The sequence below is a fragment of the Gymnoscopelus microlampas genome (genome assembly GCF_963454915.1).
Source record: "Gymnoscopelus microlampas genome assembly, chromosome: 22".
Taxonomy (NCBI): Eukaryota; Metazoa; Chordata; class Actinopteri; order Myctophiformes; family Myctophidae; genus Gymnoscopelus; species Gymnoscopelus microlampas.
This window is the reverse complement of record NC_139959.1, coordinates 21,577,240-21,603,416: the sequence shown is the minus strand read 5'-3', so window position 1 is coordinate 21,603,416 and position 26,177 is coordinate 21,577,240. Positions and strand designations below refer to the sequence as shown.

Sequence of the window (26,177 nt, the reverse complement as noted above, 5' to 3'; positions counted from 1 at the left end):
TAAAAGTATCAATACTGCAATGTAGAAATACTCTGTTACAACTAAAAGTCTGGAATTCAAACTTTACTTGAGTAAAAGTACAAAAGTATTGGTATGAAAATATACTTAAAGTACAAAAGTAAAAGTACTCGTTATGCAGAACGATTATCCATTTCACAAGTTTTCAAATGTATAAAATGTATAAAAATCATTGTGAGCTTGTAATTGGCTATTTTCAAATGGCCGAAATGTATATAGGGCTGAAGTGGTTAATGTATGTTTTGTAATAATAATCAAAATCTACAAATTAACTTGTAATTAAAGTTTTCAAATAAATGTAGTGGAGTATATGTACAATATTTGGATCCGAGATGTAGTGGAGTAGAAGTAAAAGTATTGGAAATTGGAAATACTAAAGTAAAGTACAAATGCCTCAATATTATACTTAATGTAAGTACAGTACTTAAGTAAACGTACTTAGTTACTTTCCACCACTGCATAGTAGTGAGTAGCTATTAAGCTTTCAGGCATAAATATTTTTTTCTTACATACTCATTTGTGTCTTTATATGTGATTTTGGACGGGGCCTCATTGTTGACCTTCGCCCTTCTTATTTCTTTGCCCAGGGGCCACAAGGAGAGCCAGGTCCACCCGGCCAGCAGGGCATTCCGGGGACACAGGTGAATAAATCACATGCATGCCCTCTGTCACACAACAAGGACAACAAGGGAAATGCAGCGTAGCATGTTGTTAGAACAGCCATCCTATGAAAGATGCATTTAGAGTCATCTGTAATTATTCTAACGCTTGCAGACTTCCAGAATAATAAAAACAAAACACACTGTGAATAATTCAGAACTGTCGGGACTTTACGTTATGAATTATGTCCACTGCACAAACCCTGAACGTTAATTTAAATGTGAGAGTTTAAAAATAGCCCCTCGCGGGCCTAGTTTGACTGTTACGTTAACTCTGGGGGTTGTAGCAGTGCGCTGAGACGAGGCGTGCGTTCATTTGTACCAGTGTGTAGGAGTCAGCGTTCGCACGTTCACATTTACGTTTGAACCCTCAGTCACCCCCATGAAGTCAAACGGTGTGCAATGAGAGGATGGATGTCCATTTGCATTTTGACACCGTTTCTCTCCGCCTCCCACCCACCCACCGTTCCTCTGTCCCTCCCTCCCCCTGTCCCTATTTGACGCCTGGAGACACACATACACACCACGCATGCACGCACACTCAAATATTTTTCAAGGGTTTATCTTGGGGGGGGGGGGGGGGGGGGGGGTTGAGGGAACCATCTGAAAGCATCTCATTCATGTCAGTGGAATGCCTGCGATGGCTGCCACGCACACACCTGTAGCAGCAAGCAATTACCCTATACACACACACACACACACACACACACACACACACACACACACACACACACACACACACACACACACACACACACACACACACTGGCATAATGAGGCAGTCGTATACAAACACGGACATGGATATACGAAGTTTGTGTGCATGTGAGCGTACACATCAAATTTAATGTTCATGTATGCATGCACCATATACCTGCAGATACACACACACACACACACACACACACACACACACACACACACACACACACACGCACACACCCTTTCTCTCTCTCTCCAACTTATCTGTTTACAATTCTGACAAAGTCCCATGTCACAGATGCTGTTGTAGGCGTAGTGTTACTGTGCGTGTGTGTGTGTGTGTGTGTGCGTGTGCGTGTGGGTGTCTGTTTTGTGTGGAATGGACTGTCATGCTGTCTCTGTCTCTTCTGCCTCCCAGGGTCTTCCTGGACCTCAAGGGCCCATCGGACCACCTGGTGAAAAAGTACGTTGGCGTAGCATAACTTTTTTGCCTACATCACTTAACCAACCCTGAGCCCTAGTGTCCCTATTATGGGGCCAACATTCAGTGGAAATAGACGATCTACAAGCTGACAACGTGTCACATTGTGACGCGTTGTCAGCTTGTAGATCAGCTATTTTGGATTGGAACTGAATCTGTTTCTTTAGTTGAATTTGGTGTTTATCTGAATATTTTGGTGTTCTTTTGAAAGATTTGAAAACATTTTTTGTCAGTACGTTAACCACTTGAACCCTAGCATCCCTATTTTGGGCGGGGGAACAGTCGCTGAAATTAGCCGATCTATAAGCTCACAGAGCGTTGCATTGTGACACGTTGTGGGCTTGTAGATCGGCAACTTTTGCCAGATTTGGTGTGTAGAGGGAAAAGGGAGCAGACCGAAGTGCAGAACCAACTCAAGTTTAGGTCAAGTTTATTTAAGTGGTTAATGCAATTTGTAAGCGTGCAACCTTGCAGCCCAGAAGTCAGGTGATAGATGGCTCTGCTAGTTGTTGCACGCAGCATGTTGTTGTTGTGACCTGTAACCTTTGACCTTTGTGTGTTTCCCCCTCTGCTTGCGTACAGGGACCTCATGGCAGGTCAGGATTGGCTGGCTTACCTGGAGCAGATGGCCCTCCTGTACGTATTCTGACCTTATCACCGAAACACTATATCACTATATCACGCGCCAACGCACACACCCCCGTCTCTGCAGCATGCACTGTAATAAAGAATAGTTCTGGGTCAGAGAGTCGGGGTCAAGTACATTTCTGGTTTGTAACTTCTCCCCATGTTTCTCTCAGCATCCTTCTTGTTCAAACGCATACCTCAGTGTGATACAGATTGCAGACACACACGCATTAAATGGTTAACTTATAAGTAAAGTATATATGTGTGCCTGTGCCATATACATTCAAATGGCCTCCTTGAGATACGCTCAAGATGAGTTGACGTATTGGACCCGGACTATAATTGAAATGTGCGTTTTTACACTATTTTGTAGACTCAAGCAGTGGTTCACAAACCTTTTAGCTTGAGACCTTAGCTTGGGAAAATAGCCGATCTACAAGCTCACAACGCATCACATATATTTTCACTATTTTTTAAAATTACATTTTCTTTATGGAATTTCTTAGATTTTGTTTTGGAAAATGTTAGAATTTGTTTAGAATTCATAAAAAAAAAAAAAAAAAAAAAAAAATATATATATATATATATATATATATATATATATAATAATGACCCAAAAATGGGTTCCAACCCACTGTTTGGGAACCACTGGACTAGAGCAACCTGATCTGTGTTCAAATGAATGACATCAACATGGAGTCAGGGTGGTCATCATCAGACACGATGCAATCGCACACAGCTGCACCTTAATTAAACTTCCGCTGTGGTCTTTTTAAGCCTCCCAACCCAACCCACCCCCCAAGGGCCTAAAAGCCTCGTGATTTGCACACAGTAAACTCTGCTCTGCCTCTTATCTCACACACACCTCAAACTCTGAAGTGCAAACCAGAGCCTGGAGACACTCTGAGGCTGTTAAAGAGTGTCCACGCACCATCGCTCACCGACCCGCTAGGCATCGGCCATCATCTCCATACGAAACTGCTGGCAATTGCTTCGGCAGTTTTTTGTTGACAGACACACACACACACACGTGCGCACACGTACGCACGCGCACACGCGCACACACACACACACACACACACACACACACACACACACACACACACACACACACACACACACACACACACACACACACACACACACACACACACACACACACACACACACACACACACACACACACACACACAGATGTACAGCATATATTTAGCAGTGGTTCGCAACCAGTGGTCCGGGGACCATCAGTGGTCCTTGAGGGGGTTCCAGGTGGTCCCCAGCTAAATGATAGAGAGTTGATAACCATATGGACCCTCTTGAGAGCGTAAAATTAAACCAAATGGACCCTTACGGGTCCATTTGGTTTAATTTTACGCTCTCAAGAGTTAAATTATTGTTAAACATCTGCATTACTTCATTTACAAGAAGTCTACACAATTGTGGACAAAATCTTTTCCAACGATAACAAAGTATTCTATATAAGTTTTGGGTCTGAGAGGGTAAATCTCATCAAATGGTGGTTCCGCGGCTCAAACGCCGAATAAATAATGGACCTTGTTTCAACCTTATGAAAAAGGTTGAAAACCCACTGTATTTAGCATTACAGTGTAATACCTCGAGTTCACTTTCTGAAACAACTGCTTTAACCATCTTTTGTTTGTTCTTGTAGGGTCATCCTGGCAAAGAGGGCCCCCCTGGAGAGAAAGGAGCCCTAGTAAGTGTCTTTGGGGTCGATCGATCTGCAACCAGTACCAGATCGTTTTTGTTTTTTTAACATTGATCAGCCACCCATGCCATGCAGCTGTCCTCTCCCAGCGTACAGGCTTGCATAGTAATCGTGTCCTCTTCTGTTGTCTCTATAGGGTCAGCATGGTCCACAGGGACCGATCGGTTATCCTGGCCCTCGCGGAGTCAAGGTAATTTATATATTTGTGTATGTATGTATGGATGTATGTATAGATATGTATCTTAGTGGTGGAAAAACTCCTCAAATGTTTTACTAAAGTAAAAGTGTCAGTACTGCAATGTAGAAATAATCTGTTATAAGTGAAAGTCCTGCATTCAAAACGAACTTGAGTAAAAGTACAAAGGTATTGGTATTAAAATGTACTTAAAGTACCAAAAGTAGAAAGTACTCATTATGCAGAATGTCCTATTTCACAAGTTTTCCAAAATGTATAGAATGTATAAAGATCTTTTGAAAATAGCCGATCTACAAGCTCACAATGCGTCGCATCGCGACGCATTGTGAGCTTGTAGATTGGCTATTTTCAATTGTCCGAAATGTTTATAGGGCTGAAGTGGGTAATATGGGTAATAATCAAAACCTACAAAGTAACTAAAGTTTTAAAATAATTGTATTGGAGTAAAAGTCTAACATTTGCCTCTGAGATGTAGTGGGGTAGAGGTAAAAGTACAGAAAATTGGACATACTCCATTAAAGTGAAAAATACCTCAAAATTGTACAGTACTTGAGTAAATATACTTAGTTACTCTACACCAGTGTGTATGTATATCTATATCTACAGTATATCTATATCTATATCTATCTGTCTGTCTGTCTGTCTATCTGTCTATTGTTCGGCTGATAGTAACTCTTTCCCGTTCACAGGGTGCCGACGGTGTCCGTGGTCTTAAGGGCGGAAAGGGAGAGAAGGTAAGCACACACACACACACACATTCCCCATCTCATTTCCCCTCCATCGTTTCTCGATCCGCCGCCCTTTATGGCCGGTGATCCTGCGTAAGCACGTCTGTGGGCGCTGCAGCAGGGTTTCTGAGGACAGGGTGGCCAAAGTTAATCCATGAAGACCGGGAACACATCTGTGTGTAACCACTTTAAGCGTTATTTTATACTTTTGGCTATTCAAAAATTGCAGATATACAAGCTCGTGGCGCGGCACTCCGAGCTTGTATGTCTGCTATTTTTGAACAATCTTGACATTTTTTGCAAATCTTTGAATATATGTTTTTGTACATTTGTAACTCAAATCTTTGCTTCTGGGGGTCCCTGGAACAAAATATTTTGAGATGGGGGGGTCCTTCGCCAAATACATATAATTGTGGGGCTCCTTGACATGAAAACGTTTTGAGAACCACTGATATATAGCAACATAAGTTTTTCAGAAAACTGTTAGGATTTAGAAGACATTTGCAGAATCCCCAGAAGCAAAGATAAGTTAAAAACGTTCGCTTTAAAAAAAAAATATATATATTCAAAGATTTGCACATTAATGTTCAAGATTTTTCAAAAATAGCAGATCTACAAGCTCTTAGCGCGGCGCTATTTTTGAACAGCCAAAGAAATCTTAAAATGACACAGACGTTCCCGGTCTTAATGGATTATAAAGGGAACATAGCCCGAGTACATGGCCCGAATTGTATTCCGATCAGACATACAGTACCGTGTCTCTCTGTTTCCGACCGTGGTTATGTCGTCCATCTCTGACACTGTTCATGTGGGTACAGCCACTAAGTGCAAACCTATAAATCTGCGACACGCGCCTTCAGACTGGGTTAATTGCGCGTGGGTGTCGTGCCGGAGTTTTTGTTTTGTTTTTACAAGCTCGTGACTTTCACTCACTGACTTTCACACTACATTGCAAATAGAAATAATGATGTACGTTTATCTCCACGACATTTGTAGGAAGGGGACTCTTGGGACCCAAACTTACAAACATATATTATGAATTAACCACAACATTTCATATTTTATTTAATTTTAGTACAATACAGCAATGCATTGATAGTACTTTGTTCTTTTGAATCCTTGAGTATTTATTTACATGAGTATATACAGTACTTTGTCCTCCACTGGTTTCGTGCACCAGAAATGAAGGAACTAGCAACCAAGTATAACCAGCAACTAAGTAAAAGTCAGACTTTAGTCAGCAGTGATCTTCCATGGTCAGGATGGAATATCAGCCCTCAGTCAGTTTGGAACAACTGTCGCACGAAAGGCTTTGAGATTTTTAAATGGCGTTTCGAGGCACCGCACGGAATTTTAAATGAAAGCTAACCTCCGCGGTGGTGCTGGGCCGGTGTTTACTCGAGATCAATAAGGATATTGTCTGGTATAGAAATTCATTATGTGACCGCGTGCCCGTGTTGTTCCACTACAGTGGCCAGTATTCATATCGCTTCCTTACTGAATAATTTATATCGAGAGATTCAAAAGCCTAAACCTTGTGGAGGGAAAGGCTTTGTTATGAATAAAGGATTCTGCTTTTACAGGTGTGTGTGTGTGTGTGTGTGTGTGTGTGTGTGTGTGTGTGTGTGTGTGTGTGTGTGTGTGTGTGTGTGTGTGTGTGTGTGTGTGTGTGTGTGTGTGTGTGTGTGTGTGTGTGTGTGTGTGTGTGTGTGTAACTGTGTTAACCCATTCAATCCGGGAATTGAATGGGAATTGAGAAATCCGCATTTCTGTCATTTTAGATTTCTTTGGCTATTCAAAAATAGCAGATCTACAAGCTCATAGCGCGGCACCGAGTGCCGCGCTATGAGCTTGTAGATCTGCTATTTTAGATGAATCGTGAAAAATCGGTGCAAAAATGTAAACTTTAAAAAAAAGAATTAAAGCGAACATTTGTAAAAGCAAAGTTTTGATTTCACGATTTTTCAGCAGATCTACAAGCTCATAGCGCGGAACTCGGTGCCGCGCTTTGAGCTTGTAGATGTGCTATTTTTGAATAGCCAATGAAATCTGAAAATGACAGAGATGCATCCCCGGGATTGAATGGGTTAAAATGTGAACGCGTGTGTGTGCGCATCTGTCCGTCTGTGAGTGTGTTTGTATCTACGGTATCTGAAAGCGTGTGTGTGTGTGTGTGTGTGTGTGTGTGTGTGTGTGTGTGTGTGTGTGTGTCTGCAGCCTTTTGTGCTGCAGATGAGTGACAGCCGTGCTGCATTATGCATCTGGCCGGGCTAGAAGACATGGGCCAGGTGACAGACTTCAAAGATAGCGTGTCCGAATGCGACGGGGCTGACTTTCATCCAGTCTGACCTTATTCATGAGCGATGTGATCCTAGGATAGCCCCCCCCCCCCCCCGATTCGAGGAGAAAATACACAATGCATGTGCTATTGATGTTTCACGTATAGAAGTTGCATTATGCCGTCGAAACACCACATTCGGCCATCACGTTCCTTTTCGCGTAATGATTCATTTATGTAAGCTAGTGTCACTTTTAAATGCCGCTGTGTCACAAATAATGCGTCCAAATGTGCAGGTATTCAACCGACGTCCTTGTTTGATCACAGTGCAGCTCACCTGGCAATAGCTCAAACCTAGCAGCAAATTTGGTGGAATGGGTGATATAGTCCTGCTGTTCCACCATTTGGCCAGCAGGTGGCAGCAGCACACATGCTGGCGTGAAGGAAATTGTTTACACAGTTGCTTTGCTAATGTAAACATCTAACCACAGCCCAGTCTCTTCATTTACAATGACTCCCTATATAGGAAACAACATTAATAACAATACATTGAAACGACACAAAAGATGCTCGTATTGAATGACTTTTTTTGTTGTTTCCATATTTCAGGGAGAGGACGGTTTCCCAGGTTTTAAGGGAGACATGGGTCTCAAGGGAGACAGGGTAAGAACACAAATTGAAACAGACACACCTGTCATACACACACACCATAACGAACACTTCCTCCTGTGTTTGATGTGTGTTCATAATCACATGGAAACAACTAAATGACAATTATCTCTCCTCTCCTCTCCTCTCCTCTCCTCTCCTGTGTGGGTGTTTGTGTTTAGGGTGAGCTTGGTATGCTGGGGTCACGTGGTGAGGATGGACCTGAGGGACCTAAGGGCCGATCGGGCCCCAACGGAGAGTCCGGTCCCATGGGTATGGCTGGAGAGAAGGTATGTTATCATTTAATGGTTTTCATAAATGTTTTATACCTGACTATGACCAGATGAATCAAGACATGTTGCTTACTGTGAGTTACTTTGTGTGTAGGTAGGCCTACATCCACACATTGGAGTACTCTACTACTAGTAGCAGACTGTTTTAGTCTAGATTTTGTTAAATCTGTGACCTGAATGCTAAGTGTGTTGACAACATCTTTCAGGGTAAGCTGGGTGTACCAGGATTACCTGGCTACCCAGGAAGACAAGGACCAAAGGTATGTTTGCCTTCAGCCACTGTAACCGTTATGTCAGGCGGCACCGCGCTGCTCTGTTCTGATACTAACCGCATGAATCCTATAGCGTCCCTATCCAGGGCCTGTCATAATAGGAGAACATTCGGCGAAAATAGCCGATCTGCAAGCTCACAACGCAACGCGTATTTTCGCCTAAGAGATTTGGTGTAGAGGGGGGAAAAGAAGGCGGTAAAAGGATAGAGCCCTGGGGAACCCCCGATATACAGGGTTTAAGAGGTTAAAAGTGACCTCGGTCATCCTCAGACACATATATTCATTACTGGACCCAAATACATGTAGGTCCCTTTGGAGAGAGGATGGTTTTGACAGATGCGAGTAAAAATCTATGAGATAGTATCAAATTAACTGTTGTATTAACATTTTCAGAGTTATAAAAGGTGTTGGATTTGTTATTGGTGCGTTTTATGTCCCTTCAAATCTGATGAAGCAAATTAGGCTCAAAGTTAATGGTTATTGTTAGGATTTTATCGATAACAGTAATCGATACTGCCTATAGATAACAATACCTAGATACTCATCTACATAATGGTAAGGAAAAAAAGACATACAAAAACAAACAAACAGTTGTTATTATTATTACTTTGGTGATGGATCAATTACAGCAAACTACACCAGGGACCAGAGGGACAGAGCTAGAGGAAACGTTAATCGGTCATGGATGCCATTGTTTCTTGGAAATAGAACCTTGCTAAAATGGGTCTTCAAATATATACACCCAACACCTGTTGTTTGTTCAACTCTTTTGTTAGAATGAATTGACTGTCAAATACGGCTAGCAGCACAGTTTGTCCAGAACGTATTTGGTATTCCAGTTCTGACCAATCAGCAACTAGTACCAAATTAGCAACGAGCATCTGTAGGACCCAAAAACCTTTCTCCCCCTGCTAAAACATCTCCATCATGCGGGCAGGATATCGGGCCCCTGCAGCGGTCCACGTTATCCACTCTCCATTTCCAATGAGGGCTAGCAACGTGAAATATACTCACACATCAATCCCCGCCATACTCGCTTCTTAGTTCTTTACACACCCCGCCGTCAGGTTGAGCTCCCGTGGTGCGCACGCAAAGAGATTAGCCATATTCCACAATGATTATGTGTCCTCCATTCCTGTCAGCCCTCTGGCTAACTGTGAGTGAGTTAAACACGTAGAGGGCTGCCAAGTAGCATCTATTTTGAAGCAAGCTTCGCTGAAAAAAGTAATCCAGCGTTCTCCCAAGCAATATAGATGGCAAGAAAATTGCTCTTCATCAAAATGCTCTACGGAGGAATGTTCAGGCTGGTCAGTTTCTATGAAGGTGTCGTGACACTCATGCCAAGCACGCACGCACGCACGCACGCACGCACGCACGCACGCACGCACGCACGCACGCACGCACGCACGCACGCACGCACGCACGCACGCACACACACACACACACACACACACACACACACACACACACACACACACACACACACACACACACACACACACACACACACACACACACACACACACACACACACACACCCCTGCAGACAGGTTTTTAGCACTAACAAAAATATCGTCGTTCCCTGTACTGAATATATATCTGTACTGAATGATGAGTTTGGAGAATAGCATATGAATGTCTTTCAAGGGCCAAAACTCATTTAATACACCGATACGAGACAAGATATAGTTTTAGCAAAGCATGTTACCTTTCAGAGAATAAAATGGAGTCATTTCAGAAACCCAAGGTCAGCTATGGCGTCGCGGCTAATGATTTTGTAAAACGGTGATACATCAGGTGTGATGTGGTAAATCGCTCTCTCTCTCGCTCTCTCTGTGTTCGTGGGTTCACCTTGACATCTTCCCGCATGGCTGCCTCAGTAAAGTCCAGGGCGCTCAACGGGGCAGCTGTATAGCTTAGTGGCTATAGCGAGGCTGTCTGGTAATCAAGGTCACCGGTTCAACTCCCGGCCGGGCCTGCCCATGTTATGTGTGCGTGTCGATAAGTGTCCCTGAGCAAGACCCTTAAACCCAAACAGCGACCACCCCCTGAGCTCAGATGGTCACTGTGACTATTGGAGCAGACATCAGATGGGTTAAGCTGAAGCGGACTTTCCCCGCGATATTAACAAATGTCGCTCGGAGTCGTCGTGTAAAATGCTGCATGTGCGCGCACACAGTAGAATTCTAAAACTTTGTTCAATACCTTTCCCCACAAAAATCTGGCTGTATACAGATTACTAGCATACATGCATAAGTTATTTTCTTTTTTTCTTGTACAGTCATCTTCCTAATTTGTCAATACATCTCCCTCATCTGTCTGCAGACCGACTTTAGTGTGGGTTATACGTGTGGGTTTTAATGCGCGAAGCCCCAGGTCGTTAAGCCTAAGAAGCCCTTTGTGTTTCTTTGCAGCCAAAGTGATTAACACCGTGGAGTTGTTGTGTTCTCCCCCACCCTAGCCTCAATCTCCAGGCTTTTATTGTTTAGTTTTGCTAAACAATAAAAGCCTGGACCAGCGCGTCGGTGTACCCGATATAGGAAGTGTTTCATTTCCCCAACCAACCAGAGTGCAGTGGGCGTCGCTCGTAATGTTGTGTTTACGGGGCAGGGGTCGACAGACAGATCGGTGAACCAATGGGATCAGGCGCATTCTCTCCGCGCTGATTTTAAACCCGCCCCTCTATACACAAAAGCAGGAAGGCTAGTGCAGCCTACCCCCACCCATACTAATGAACTTCAACGTGCAACAACACCGCAAACAAAATGTCTATCTCCATATTGAATCTTTTTCACCGAAAGTGGCTACAATAGTCAATGTACAGGCTCACAGCTTGCTCGAGCTTGTAAGCTTGTAGATCTGCAATTTGTTTGTTGAACGTTGTTAAGTCTGTCTGTGAGTTTTATCAATACTTAACCAATGAAAAGTATTACCTGACAAGAGCTTGTGGCTAAATAACAACTACATTTAATACACAGGTTTATTTTTTTCCTTCCATTTCCTGAAAAGTAATGTTTTTTGGTTATGCTATGTTTCTACCTGACAGCATCAAAATGTATCTCCTGAATAGTCCTCTGCCATTATCATGCATGCATGAGCAAACCTCCTACTTTCCCTATACCTGCGTTCTCCCTCTCTGATTCGTGCGCTTCTCATTAACAGGGCTCCAGTGGTTTCCCTGGGTTCCCCGGAGCCAACGGCGAGAAAGGAGCCAGGGTAAGCGAGACACACACACACACGCATACGCACGCGCACACACACACCTGCCACTGTTTGCATATGAAAACAGTACTATCATACCCCAGCCAAAAGGATATTGATTCCCATTGTAGAGGCATCTGTCTGATAACTTTGTTCAGGAAAAAAAAATGCAGGAAAAAAAAGCAAGGAAAATCAATGTTGGACAGAGAACAAAACATGCTGAAATAATTGTGGTCTTGACAGCTCTCTCAGTCCCTGTTGTTTCTAGCCTTGAAAAGGCAAATACGTGCGTGAACATGTGCGCACACACACACACACACACACACACACACACACACACACACACACACACACACACACACACACACACACACACACTCACACTCACACATGTACTACTCACACGCACACACACAAAGAGTGAGACACACAGAGACTAGGTTTAGTTCCAGTAAGGTTGCTGGTAAAAGTGCTGGTATACTTGCAAAAACATTGTCAAGAGACCGTGACTGGTTTAAGTACTGCATCATTTGCATAATTTTAAGGGACCACTCGTTGCATAGAAAAAAAGTACTCAAAATAAGAAATGGCTGAGACAAATATGAAACGGCTAATTAATTTCCAGAGTAAATGTTTGCCCAGTTGTGTGGCTAAGACGCCTATTTGGAACTATTTTACCAAATTCCCCACAGTGGTGGTGCAGCAAAAAGAGTTTTGCGAACTGAGTAAATATCAGCATAAAAACGGAACTGTTCTACTTTCTTCCTGTTATATTTTTGCTGAAGTTTCATCAGCCTATTAACAACTACGCTGATGATGAATGATTCCATAAGCCGTGTTTCTTTTTTTTGGGGTGGAGGGGTCTAAAAATAATGGATGCCCTCAGGGATTCACCCATGCCGTGGAATAATCGACCGAAACATATAGGTTTACTATATTAGAACTTCATTAAAAGTGGATTCATGATCAGTTACAATTGCAGAAAAATGTGACTTCATTTGTGCGAGCGTCTAAACTGCCTTGTGTTTGGATGTCTAACAGGGCGTGGCGGGCAAACCTGGTCCAAGGGGGCAGCGAGGTCCAACGGTATGTTCTCCATATTCTGCCACTTTCCTCATTATTGTACCTTTCTCTACACTCTGCCACTTCCTCCTCTTCATTGTTAAAGTGTTCCCCGCACTCTGACACTTCCTCACCTTCTCATTAATGTACTGTGTTTAATGAGTGGATACTCCTACAGCAGTGCTTGGTTCTCAAACATTTTTTATTATTTCACCCCTAACCACATGAACCCTGTAACCTTACGGGTCCATTTGGTTCCATCTGTGCACTCTCAGAGTTACAGACCTGAATGAATGAATGATGAAATGAATGAATGGGTGGTTGGTTGGAACAGTGGTCATCGCCATGCTGGCTTGTGGTGGACATTTTGGTCAAAATTTCATTTTTGCCACAGACATACAAAATGAGTGGACAATAATATTACCATAACAGGTCTGTAACTCTGAGAGTGTGCAAATGGAACCAAATGGACCCTTACGGGTCCATATGGTTGAATTTGTACACTCTCAGAGTTAAGGGGGTCCTTGCAAATTCACATTTGAGAACCACTAGCACTTTTTTGTTGTTGTTTTAGAACCACTGTCCTAGTGGACTTCTAATGTGCCATAGTGACTTAGTAAATCAGTGTCATACAAATTCTGAAGAAAACCTGGAGACTGACATTCAGTAATTGGGTCTTATGATGAAAATAAGAACATAATAAAGGTGTGTAAAAAATAAAATAAAAAACGGACACATTTGTCCGTGTACGGACATATTGATGACCCCTGGGTTGGAATGATGGATGAATGAATGAATGAATGAATGAATGAATGAACCAATTAATGAAACATCATGAAACGATATTTAATAACTCATCCATAAGGACTAATAGGCTACATTTCTAATGTCTTTATCCATTCTCTTTTTGCCGATCACCTAGGGTCCACGTGGCGGGCGTGGGGCAAGAGGTCCGACAGGCAAGCCAGGCCCTAAGGTACGATGTGTTCTCCATCACCCACACACACAGCTTTATACCTCACAGCCATTTTTTTAAACAACACACGGAGTAGCTTCAAAGCCCCCCCATGCTGACCAAACTTTCTTTGTTGTCTTCTGCAGGGCACAGCGGGCAACGATGGACCACCAGGCGGGCCTGGCGAAAGAGTAAGTTTCACGTCGCCACATGGCAAGTCAGTTAAAATGCGGGGTCCAGTCAGAACAAACACATTTTGTGGGGCCTATTGGGACCGAACAATTAACATAACTTGCCGGGGGTGGGTTGGCATTTGCGGTGGGTCGTCCTAGGTATTGGCACCACACCTGCAGGGCTTTTCTCTTGTGCCATGGACACAGGTGGGCTCAACGATTAATCATCAGAGCCTGTTTCTGTAAAGGCTTCAAGCAGGTGTTGGCGTTTGAATGCTTTGAACTATGGGATTGGAGTGATGTAAACGTGTGTAATGTATGTATATGTATAAGACATCAAACTGGTTACGATTATATGATTACGATGTTGAATGTTTCAAACTCTCTGCTTCTCTATCCCATTCACTCGTTTCTCTCCTTTCATCTCTCTCTCTCTCTCTTTCTCTCTCTCTTTTGGACATTTTGCCCCCCCCTTGCCACACACCTGTCTACTGGTGTTTGAAGGGCATACAACTAAGATTTCACATTTATGACCTTTTTCTTAAAAACGTTTTTCTTTTACTTTGACTGCCTACTAGCATTCCGTCTGCTGTCTCAGGCTGTGCTGGGTTTGAATTTTAAAAGTCCGCAAGGACACCTGTCTGCGTTCGTCAGTCTGCGTTCCCACATGGCCGTCTCCTCTGGCTTGGCGTGCTGCCACTGTGTGCTCTGTTCTTTCTGTTTCAGCTCGGCGCTGCGATAGGTCTCTGAGAGGAAAGCCTCCACTTCTTTTCTGTGCACATTGTGTGGTGTTATGAGCTTTTACCGTGACAGCTTTTAGCTCCTCTGTTGCGTCCATTTTGTCTCTGATTGTCTGTGTGTCTGTCTCCTCGTCCCCAGGGACCTCAAGGACCCCAGGGCCCAGTTGGTTTCCCTGGACCAAAAGGCCCCCCTGTAAGTATTACCAGTGATGGAAAAACACTTATATATATCAATTGTAGATCGGCTATTTTCAAATGGCAGAAATGTATATACTGTAGGGCTGAAGTGGTTAATATATGTTTTTTAATAATAATCTAAATCTAGTAACTAGTAAATACAGGTTTCAAATCATTGTTGTGGATTAAAAGTACAATATTTGCATTTGAGGTGTAGTGGAGTAGAAGTAAAAGTAAAAGTAATGAAAATTTGAAATACTCCAGTAAAGTAAAAATACCTCAATATTTGACTTAAGTACAGTACTTAAGTAAATGTACTTAGTTACTTTACACCACTGAGTATTACTCACCTGCTTCACAGTACCTACGATGGAAGCCTTGTCCAAGACATTGATTGATTGATTGATTGATTGATTGATTGATTGATTTCGATTGATTGATTGATTTCATTTGGTGACATAAAAAAGAGCACCAAAGCACTTTCCGATATACAGTCCTTGTATCACCGAGGATAAAAAAAACACAATAAAGCCCGAGGGCTTATTTCCATCGTGGTCCTCTTCAACAAAAAACACAGACAGACAGACAGATATACATGAGAAACTAGACTCTAATAAATGTGCAGTCAATGCAACTTGACATATTTTTAACCCATAAATGTGCAGTCAATGCATTTAACCTATTTTAAATAAAGTGCTACGTAACTACACTATATAGTATTATAAAGTTCACAGTTTATCATATAAAGTGTGGGTACCAAACAGTCTATTAAAGTGCGTATGATGGCATTTAGTAACCATTTGAAACTGCTAGTTAGGGTAACTAGCAGCAGCAGGGCAAACGGAATGTATATAATTTGACTAAAAGATCATAAACTAGAAAACAGTAAAGCAAAAAGTTTCAGTTTGTGAAGGTATAGGTATATTTCTTGCTGCTGTCTAGTCTAGTGTATAACTTAATGATTGTGTGGGTTCACAGGGTTTGTGCGATGCTGTAATAGTGGGCTAAAATATATCTCGTTTCCTGTGCAGGGATCATTAGTCGAACGGTTTATTGAAGCTGCACACATTTTCTCATCCTCCAGTATAGCAGAGAGATGAGTATTTACCCATGTATCGATTCATAGCTCGTTCCCAATTCCTGGCCAGCAATGTCGTTTATCTGAACAAAAACAACCTTTTCTGTGTGTGAAATAATATGTATCAATCATGTTTTGCTGTCAATTTTATATTAAATTAAGCTAGCAGTAAATCCTAAATGTGTATAATTGCATTTTTCATTTTTTATTTTTTTACACTTTACTAGTGTGAACTGGACAAGAAGATAGACAGAGATGTTACAAAGCTTTACCAGAAAGACAAATGCAAGGGCAATACAAATGACAACCATATAACATCATTCGTACATCACTGCCTAGACAACCTAGAGGGCTCAAGGGGGATTAATCAAATAGAAATATTTAAAGGAACAAATCAAAAAAGAATCCAATATAAAACAAAAACTACTTTAGAAACTAATTTAGAAATAGGTTACACATCAAAGCAGGAGCAGTTGCTGGTAATTACGTCCATGCTAATCCTTTTAAAACGTCTTAGAGGAATCGATATAGCCAATTCAATTCTGGTCGGCTAATCGTTCCACGACCAAGGCCCAAAATAAGACTTATTTTACCTGCCCCTTGGCAAGATTACATTTTATACATGCCTTGAACTGGGGACTTCATCTTAAGATTCAAAATGATTTTGGGTATGAATGAGCAGACTGAATGAAGTATTGATCGGCTGTATATCTCTGTCTCCATCTTCCCAGGGACCACCTGGAAAGGACGGGCTGCCCGGACACCCTGGCCAGCGTGGAGAAACGGTGAGTGCCGCCCGTCTTGCCCAATTCTTAGAGCTGTCAATCGCCTGGGTGCTTCCGGCCGGTCGGCTCGGCCAGTCCACTTCCTTCCGGGAGTGGAAACATAAGACCTCCTCTTGAGTTTGGGGCGTGAAACCACCCTCCATGGGCTCATTTTTCACTCCTGGACGGATGTGACTCGACAAGTCGGCACGCTTTCACAGCAGCCGATAAGCCCAGGAGGATGACACCTCAGTGGTTTAGCAAAGGAAGAGTTCTCCAAGGCTCCAGGGATGTAAAAAAAAAATTTAACTTGCAAATCAACATAAAAAAAAATCGAACTTCCGAATCCACATTAAAACCACACAAGGTTTTTCTTAACCACGTACATAGCTGGAAATAGCCAATCTAAATTATCTAAAACAATCTACAATGATCCAATGCGTTGTGAGCTGGTATAGAGCTGCTATTATTGCTATTTTCTAAAAGTTTGAGAAAAAAAATAGAGAAAGTGTTATCGGATTTCAATCCAACAAGAATCACTTTGTCATGTTAATGGCTGTCGGTCTGACTGCTCACTGCCAGGTACTGGTTTCCAATTAGCCTGCTTCGACGCATTCAGCAAACTAGGCTCCCGGGGCGAGGCAATATCCGTTTGACGATCGGAGAGATGCACCTCAATCGAGTCCACCGCGCTCTTATCTCGCTTGCTCTCTCGTACGCAGATAGAATCATTGGAATTGATTCTCTGTGGTGCCAGAGAGGCAGACAGACATCTAGAACACATGCATGAGGCAAAAATCTCTCAGCCTGACGTTCAAAGCCGGTACCTATAAAAGTAATCCTCAAAAAAAGGACAGCACTGAATCAGTTGCAATGATGATGAAAAAAAATGATACTGTAGTTCGATTCGATTCAGTTTCCCCAGGTGCCTAAGAGTAATTCTCGAATCCAATCAATACACAAAACAAACTTTGACCTCAGGCCGTGTGTCGAGAACCTCCACCTCGCTCACTCGGTGCTTTGTATGCGTCAATGCACCGCGGCTTGACTGGCCTCAAAGGGCAATAAAGACCACTAAGAGTGTGACGGTACATCCCTGCCGTCGTAAAAGTTCCCCTTTATGCCCGCCTCTTTGCCATATATAACATAATAGACTGCCCATGCACACGTACGTTAAGCACACACACGGTCGTGCACACATGTCCGCTGTCCAAGCGGCTACAGGAAAGAGCCTTCGTTAAGATGCTAACGGCGCTAGATTTATTAGCTGATGAGCACGCTCAGGCGCATCCAATATGAGAATTGATTATGGCGATAAAGTGTGCTACTGGCCGTCAAGGCCCCGCCGCTCCACGTTCCACTTGGGGAAGTACTAATAAAGATTTGAACCTGGTGTCTCTGAGTGAGGACCGCTGCTACATGTATAACCAGCTTTCGCCCCTGGAATCATGAATACACTACATGTATATAAATCGCAATCAATAGGCCTCAAGTCCTGAGTCATCTAGTCTTAAACCCTTAAGCCTCATTTTTTTTGTCGTATGATGGTGTCGTGCAGCGAAAATAGCCGATTGCAACGCGCTTGTAGATCGGTTCTTTCCGGCGCACGGCACTGGCGTACGATGGAGTAAATTCGGACCAAAGGTATTGCACCCCCATATCTTCAAAGCCTGATCCAACCCTACAACCCCTCCCGCTCACCCAGAGCTCAGAGGATTAAGATTGTCTGCTAAATGCGTCTGCTAAATGCCTAAATTGTAAATTGGGCATTTAGGATGAAGCTATTTTAATTATATATTATGTATATTTTCACTTATCATGGCCAAAATAGTGCATGATTTATATATTTTTTTTGTGTGCCCACACGACACTGGCGTATGACTAGGACTAGGCTATTTTTTTATTATTATTTTCAGTGATAATGACACACTCAAAAATAGGGATGTTAATTTGGTTAAGAGTGGCGATTAGATGGCACAGGTTTGGTGTAGGATAAATACATTTCGAGTACCACCGTGCCACCACAGCGATGGAACGTCTTTAGGGAGGATCTAAAGAAAATCAGAACGAGCACGCCTTCTGTAATCACTCGCTGTATGTGCAAAGTCAGTGTGTTGTTGTCTCTGTTCTGCCCTTGATTGTGTTTGTGTGTTGTGTGTTAATCAATTGCTTGTGTTAACACCTACTGTGTTCATTCACTTTGTGTCTCTACTTAAAAACAGAAGATATTTAGAACACTGGAAATGAGCTTGGTTCAGATCAGAAGATGGCAGACTCCACTTTGGGAGCTTGAGGCATATTCCGCTCGCATTTTTGATCAGAATGAAATGAAAAGACGGTTACTGACGCTTTAGTGCTTCGAACAATGCTTGATGGGCGTAGTACCACATCAGGTTAACCTTTGAAGGAGAGAAAGTCTTGCTAAGAGATTTTAATCCATTCCAAATTAAATGTCTCCTCAGAGACAAAGGAGTACAGTACGTGCTTGTGCTGTTGATTTGTTGAACTCATACAAGACAGGAAGATTTATTGTGTTTTTTGGAGGGAACTTTCCCTGCTTACCTCAAGGCACTTGAAGGCAGACAAACCTTTGTTATGTCTCTGTGTTTAGTTTGAGGGTATGTTGAATAGTGAGTTCATCCTAGTTCACTTAGTTTTTCACTGTCTACTGGATCAAGTAGCTCCTTTCAGAAGTAGAGAAATAGACCTTCATAGCTGCAGGTTTTAATACTTAGTTTGCACTCGTTTTTATGGTGTGCACGTGGCTCTGTAGGGGCTTGAATAGCGCTGAAACCTTGGTGGAGTCATACATTATAGATATACATGAAAAGAATGCCCAGGTGCAGGACAAACAGGCAATTCAACAAAAAGAAAATAGAGTCCGCACGCGGGTAAGCCCCGCTTTTATATTTATTGCAGTGTCGACGTTTCGATCAGTCCAGATCTTCATCAGGACTTTGCGAAGTACCGGTGTACGGAATCTATTTTCTTTTTATACATCCTAGACATGTGGTAGATCCACATTGGAGCCCAACAATGACAATTGTCATTGTTTTTGACAATGACAATTGTCATCGTCCTGCTTTTAAGCGATATTATATATTATACGCTAGCACATACATCCTTACAAGGAGCCTACATAGGCTCTATTCACAGCAGACATATTATGAAGACATTCACAGGTGTTACCAATGATACTAATGAAGGCTCTGTTCCATTCTGGTCAAACAGAGTCAGGGTGCTGATGTTGTGCATGTTGGCCCACTGGAAACACTCTGCTACACCAGTGGGTCTACAGTTGGGGTCCAGGGACCCTCATGGGCTTCCAAATGCCCCCTTACAGGTGTGTAACTCTGAGAGTGTACAAATGGAACCAAATGGACCCGTAAGGGTACACTCTCAGAGTTATGGGGGTCGTGGAAACCACTGTGCTAGACTAAATGGAACAGAGCCTTTAGTATCATTGGTAACACCTGTGAAGGAAGTGATAATATATGGCTGCTGTGAATAGAGCCAATTAGTATTGAACTGTGTTTTCTTAAATTTGCATATCTCTATGCATCTGCTGTGACCGATTGATATGATCTCACTAACTTTTGAGCGGAGCAGCTACTTGATCCTATAGACATCAAATACGAGCTAAACTAGGCTAAGCTCATCGTTCAAAAGAGTTTGTCTAACTATCCCTATATCATTTCTGAATGAGCTTTCATTAGAGATACTGTTATGCAAATCACCCACTCACCGTTAAAGGTGAACTGCCAACATACTTTATCCGCACCGAAATTAAAACGAGAATTCATTTCCAGACAAAAAAGAGAGCAATCTGTTTTAGAGAGATGCTAATTCAAAAGGAAAAGGTCCTGGATTCTCATGTGACATTCAGGTTGGCTCTTTGGCATAAGGCTTAGACAAGAGGATGCATTGATTTATCTGGTAGCTGCACAAACAATATATCTTATATCATAATAGTATATCATAAATGGACACAATTCTTAATAAATATGAATTATCATCATTTATCTTAATTACGACTGTTACGGATGTTGGAAATTGTGCCATGGTTTTCTAACCATTATATTTTAGTTTGTGAGGTTATTTTCAGGTTTCAATCAAGCTGTAGATTCCAATGCCAATAGATTTCAATCATTTCTTTGGTAGTACTTCATACTGTATAATGAATGAATACCACTCGGGGAAAAGAGCCATCACAATAGCATACACAATCTCTAAACAGTCTTCTGCTTTTTGTTACTGTCATTGTCCCACATGTATTGAATGATGTCAACATGTTTGTGAGGAAACCAAAAGAAAAGCCGGCACAACGGCTTGCTGTTCCACCACATTTCGTTGGAAATACTCTAGCAAAGTAAAAAGTAACTCAAAATTGTATTTAAGTACAGTACTTGAGTACATGTATTTAGTTACTTTACACCACTGAAATATGGTGGAGCAGCGTCATTCATACTTAGCCGCGCTCCAGTGTTGAGTGCGGAAATAGCTGTGAGCTTGTAGATCTGCTATTTTCGGCACGTGACACTGACTGGCGTGCAAGTATAAATATGGCTGTTGTGCGGACCTTTCTTTCGTTGTTGTCTTTGTAACTTGTTTTTGTCCCGCCCATCTAAAATGTGCATTTATACTAGTTCATTTATGTGAACTAGTATGGTGTCTGTGATGTTCTGTGTGTTTCTGTGTCCTGTGGTGGCTTGTTTTGCTTTGCTAACCTTGTTATTACAGCAAAGATCCGTGGGTAGGTGGGTAGGTGTGATACTTCATCTTACCACTTGGTGGTGAGGTGGTAAGTAAGAGCCAGGTGATAAATGTCTACCTGATGGAGCATTTTTCTTTACTGGTATGGCCATAGAGGACAGAACTTTAAACAAACAAACAAACCAGGGTTCCTTTGGATAACAGAGAATAACGTTGCTGTCGGGCATAAACCTCTTATCTCCATATTAGTATTATTTATTTATTTTCATAAATGAATGCCCTACTTGATCATACTACAGCGTCACACGAAAGCATCAAAAGTAGCAGGCCCGTAAGCTTGTTTTGAGCTTGTAGATCTGCTACATTTGAATTTGAACCCTGAACATTATCAATTTTGGACATATGAGGTTTCCACCCAACAGAGACGATAAACTAGTTTTGAATAGGATGCATCAAATTAAAGGAATACTTCACTTTCTATCGATTACTTTCTCCACGACGCCTTGAATTCACAGAGAATGTTTGTTTTTGTCGCATCCCTTCATGACGAAGGAAGAATCCAAAAACAAAAAAATACTTTTTGAAATTTAAATGAACTGGAGGCCAAGATTAACAACAGCAAAACTGCATCAAATTTTTCACTCCCACACAGCTCTCAGCAATTTTTTCTCAACCGAACACATTTCCTGGATACAATATTGTCACGCACGAACGCAGAGCATGCCTGAGTGAGCGGCTTAGCGCATATGAGTGTGTGAACTCAGTTTTTGGTGAAACCCACAGACACGCCCAAGCACACTCCTCGCTCGCTCATGCATCAGACTGTTTACACCAGAATAGTTTGAAATAATACAGTTCATACTGTGAGAGTTGTGTGAGGGTTTTTATTTTACAGTTTTAAAACAATGTCGTTTCATTTTGTCATAATAAAATTCAATGCGTTGTCTGGTAGGAATTTCATAAATAAATAAACAAAAAAACAAACAAACATTGTACCTCAAGAATGGGACCACATGAAGCATAATGGTAGCAGTTTATTTTGGCCTCTTAATTCATACAGTACTGTATGGAAAGGTCTATGTTTACAACTAGTACACTCAGAGTATCTACTCCGTATCTACTCAGATACTGTATCTACTCAGAGTTTAACAATATTTTGAGTCTGTTTTTTGGGCAACTTTGTGGAACAGGCTAGCACAGAGAATTTGATCAACCACTGTAAATCTGTTGCTGGTGATTTATCAACGATTTAACAAACTAAATGATGCACTGTTCTAAACATACTACACATTTTAGGTTATTAATCAAGACAACACCAGCACAGCACGGATGATAACCATAAATTGCAGGGAAACAACATACAACAATGTACAATAATGACTTCAACCGTCACAATAAGATCATACTGTACATACAGTACACCACCTTGCTCTCCATATTAGTGTCCTCCTAGTTCCAATAGTTTTAATCATTATTGTTGTTTACAATTACATTACTGATCCTCTGTGTTCCTCCATCAGGGATTCCAAGGAAAGACCGGCCCTCCAGGCCCAGGCGGAGTTGTGGGTCCCCAGGTAAGAGGAGTGTATTATTACTATTATTATTAAATAATAACAATAATTATTATTATGTTCCAAAATTCAATATGGTCAGACTACAGAGGTTTTTTGTTCGTCAGTCAATTTTGACAATTAGAGCCTGGCCAAGGGCCATTAGAACAATGAAGGACACTGCTCTTGTCTTCATGTTTTTCATGTATTTAATTTGTTATTTTTTGTCATGTCAACTGTGTATATTATGTGTTGCATACGGGGCTGCTGTATCGCACGTCAAATGTCAGTTTTACCAAACGTGTAAAAATCCTCTCTCACCTTTTTTCAAAACTATAGGCCGTTGTACAATTATGTTTAGTTTTAAGTTATTGAGTTTTTGAGTAGTCTTTGAACGCCACCTGATCCCGAGGGAAGGGGAAATACAATCCAAATGTCTCTTTGCCTTTGTTGCATTGGAACTGCAACTGATTATCATGCCATGCTGGTGATGAACTATAGGGACCCACTGGAGAGACTGGTCCTGTTGGTGAGAGAGGCCACCCTGGACCCCCGGGCCCGCCTGGAGAGCAGGGTCTTCCTGGTGCCGCTGGCAAGGAGGGAGCAAAGGTGAGTACATGTAGCTCTCGTGGCCTCCTTATGCTCAAAGACAAAGAAAAATGTGCATTTATCAACACTTTACAGTTAACAGATCAGCATTACTGTTTACGAGGAGCTCCCTCAGTTATGTTTTTTAATAAATGAATGCCCTACTTCGTCATACTAGGCTGTTATGAAGTACACAGGTGTTACCAATGATACTAATGAAGGCTCTGTTCCATTCTGGTCAAACAGTGTCAGGGTGCGATATTGTGCATGTTGGCTCACTGGAAACACTGCTACACCAGTGGGTCTAAAATTTGGGTCCAGGGACCCTCATGATTTCCAAATGGCCCCTTACGGGTTTGTAACTCTGAGAGTTATGGGAGTCATGTTATGAAATATCTGAGAACCACTGTGCTACACTAAATGGAACAGAGCCTTCATTAGTATCATTGGTAACACCTGGGAAGGAAGTGATAATATGGCTGCTGTGCATAGAGCCTATACACAGTGTTACACAAAAGTAGCAACGTGAAAAGTATTAACAAGAGTTTGTGACTAAATGATAACTACTGGATCCATTGGAATATTCCATTCCCTGAAAAGTAACTGTTTCCCGCCCGACAGCGGAGACATGCAATTCCACTGGGATTCTCCACCAGTGTGGGGAGGTAGTTGACTCAGAACACAATTTTACACAATATATAGTGGAGGTCCCTGCTTCATCTCTCTCTCTCTCTCAGCTAAGGGGTCCTTGGCCCTGGCCCTAGAGAATATACTGCAGCTGAGCAATCAGCGCAGGCTTCACACCCTCTGGGTACAATCCCATCACCCAGGGCAAATAAAGACTGGGTATGGGGTGAATATAGACAGATATACGAGAAGAGTGTGCAGAAAAACACAAAAGTATAGAAACTAAACTAAACTAAAGAAAACGTTATTGTCCATTACATTTAACATGGAATTGAAATTTGCCTTTGGCACACTGGCATGCAGTATACAAACAATAAAAACACAACTAATACATAAAATAAACAAATGCGATAAAACACAATATACAATACTGTACATTCCCATAACAGCAACAGTGATCACATAGGCTGTAGGGATTGGGTGCTAGAGTTATTCTAAAATGCTCTTGGGTATAGTCATCGTAATCCTAACGGTTTACCGAAAAAAACTATGTTTCTATGTCAGTGGTGCTCAAACCTTTTCATGTCAAGGACCCCCAAAATTGTATGTATTTGGCCTCGGACCTCCATCTCAAAATATTTTGTTCCAGGGACCCCCAGAAGCAAAGAAAAAGGAAAAGAAAAAAGATATATATATACATACTATATTCAAAGATTTGCACACATTTTTGAAAATAGCAGTTCTACAAGCTCATTGCACGGCACAAAGAGACTTGCTATGAGCTTGTAGATCTGCTATTTTTGAAATATTGTGACACACACCCTCATATATAGCTAAAATCTAAAATGACACAGATGCTTTCCCGGTCTTAATGGGTTGAACTGGTTGAATACAACTCAAAGTATAGCAACAAATTCCCTCTAAAAACCAAAAGCCTATACGAACACCACAACTAAGCGCTACTATCATCCATCCATGGCTTACAGCATAGTTTATACAACCGGTTGACATTTGGCTGAGTTTCGAGGAGTGGCTAGTTGAATTCCCTCCCCGGTCGGCAATTGAACATCCATTAAAGTGGAGACAGCGGCCATTTTGTAGAAGGATTGGGCTTTATTCAAACCCTTTCCCCGACTCCCTAGACTACTCGGGTGTCCCAGCTCTCTCTGTCTCCACCCTTCATGTTCTCTCCATCTTCCCAAAGCAGACAGTTTAATCAAGTCCACGGGCGCTGAACACCATGCCCCCCCTGCCACTTTCCGAGCCCCCACACATCCTCTCCTGTTCGCCTAGGACCCCTGCATCAGTATGCCAGACAGGGCAATGCTCCATAGAATCCCAAATCTTCTATTCTCTGCCTCCCTGTCTGCAGATAGTCAGCGTGCCAATACAAAATGAAAACAGGGAGAAAAAAACGAAAGAATGAAGCTTTAACTAGCTTTTCTCTCTCCTGAAGTAAGCTGTCATCGTCTTTTGGAAACAGAATGAACAAAGCGTGACTACGGTGCCCTGGCACAGCTGTTATTAGCCGTGTTTGTGTTTGCTCTACAGCTGCAGCTGCAGCACAACTTTTTCCCAACAGTCCTATTGTCAGACACATCAAATTGGAAGATATATGGCAGTGTGTTGGGCGGATAAAACCCGCGGACGGAAAGTACGATCATTGCAACTTTTCCAACATCATTATAATGGAAATGAGAGCTTTGATGTAGGCAACATTCTACTATTCTGTGAGATGATGGTCTTACTAGTTAGTTAGGATTCTGGATTTTACTTCTTAACCCATTAAGACCAGGAACGCGTCAGTGTGTCATTTTTTAGATTTCTTCGGCTATCCAAAAATAGCTGATCTACAAGCTCATAGCGCGGCACCGAGTGCCACACTATGAGCTTGTAGATCTATTTTAGAAAAATCGTGAAC

General features: G+C 42.1%; 1 protein-coding gene across 8 annotated transcripts in view; it reads left to right on the top strand.

Annotated features, from left to right (window-relative positions):
- Positions 1–26,177, top strand: part of col11a1a (collagen, type XI, alpha 1a) — a 125,203-nt gene that overhangs the window by 53,220 nt on the left and 45,806 nt on the right. For all 8 annotated transcript variants that reach the window (XM_084049242.1, XM_084049237.1, XM_084049239.1 and 5 more), the window contains 17 exons: positions 606–659; positions 1,798–1,842; positions 2,443–2,496; positions 4,157–4,201; positions 4,350–4,403; positions 5,099–5,143; positions 8,025–8,078; positions 8,246–8,353; positions 8,563–8,616; positions 11,791–11,844; positions 12,871–12,915; positions 13,814–13,867; positions 13,993–14,037; positions 14,899–14,952; positions 16,746–16,799; positions 23,012–23,065; positions 23,543–23,650. In XM_084049242.1, the coding sequence (XP_083905368.1) occupies positions 606–659; positions 1,798–1,842; positions 2,443–2,496; positions 4,157–4,201; positions 4,350–4,403; positions 5,099–5,143; positions 8,025–8,078; positions 8,246–8,353; positions 8,563–8,616; positions 11,791–11,844; positions 12,871–12,915; positions 13,814–13,867; positions 13,993–14,037; positions 14,899–14,952; positions 16,746–16,799; positions 23,012–23,065; positions 23,543–23,650 (981 nt within the window). The remainder of the gene's footprint in view (positions 1–605; positions 660–1,797; positions 1,843–2,442; positions 2,497–4,156; positions 4,202–4,349; positions 4,404–5,098; positions 5,144–8,024; positions 8,079–8,245; positions 8,354–8,562; positions 8,617–11,790; positions 11,845–12,870; positions 12,916–13,813; positions 13,868–13,992; positions 14,038–14,898; positions 14,953–16,745; positions 16,800–23,011; positions 23,066–23,542; positions 23,651–26,177) is intronic.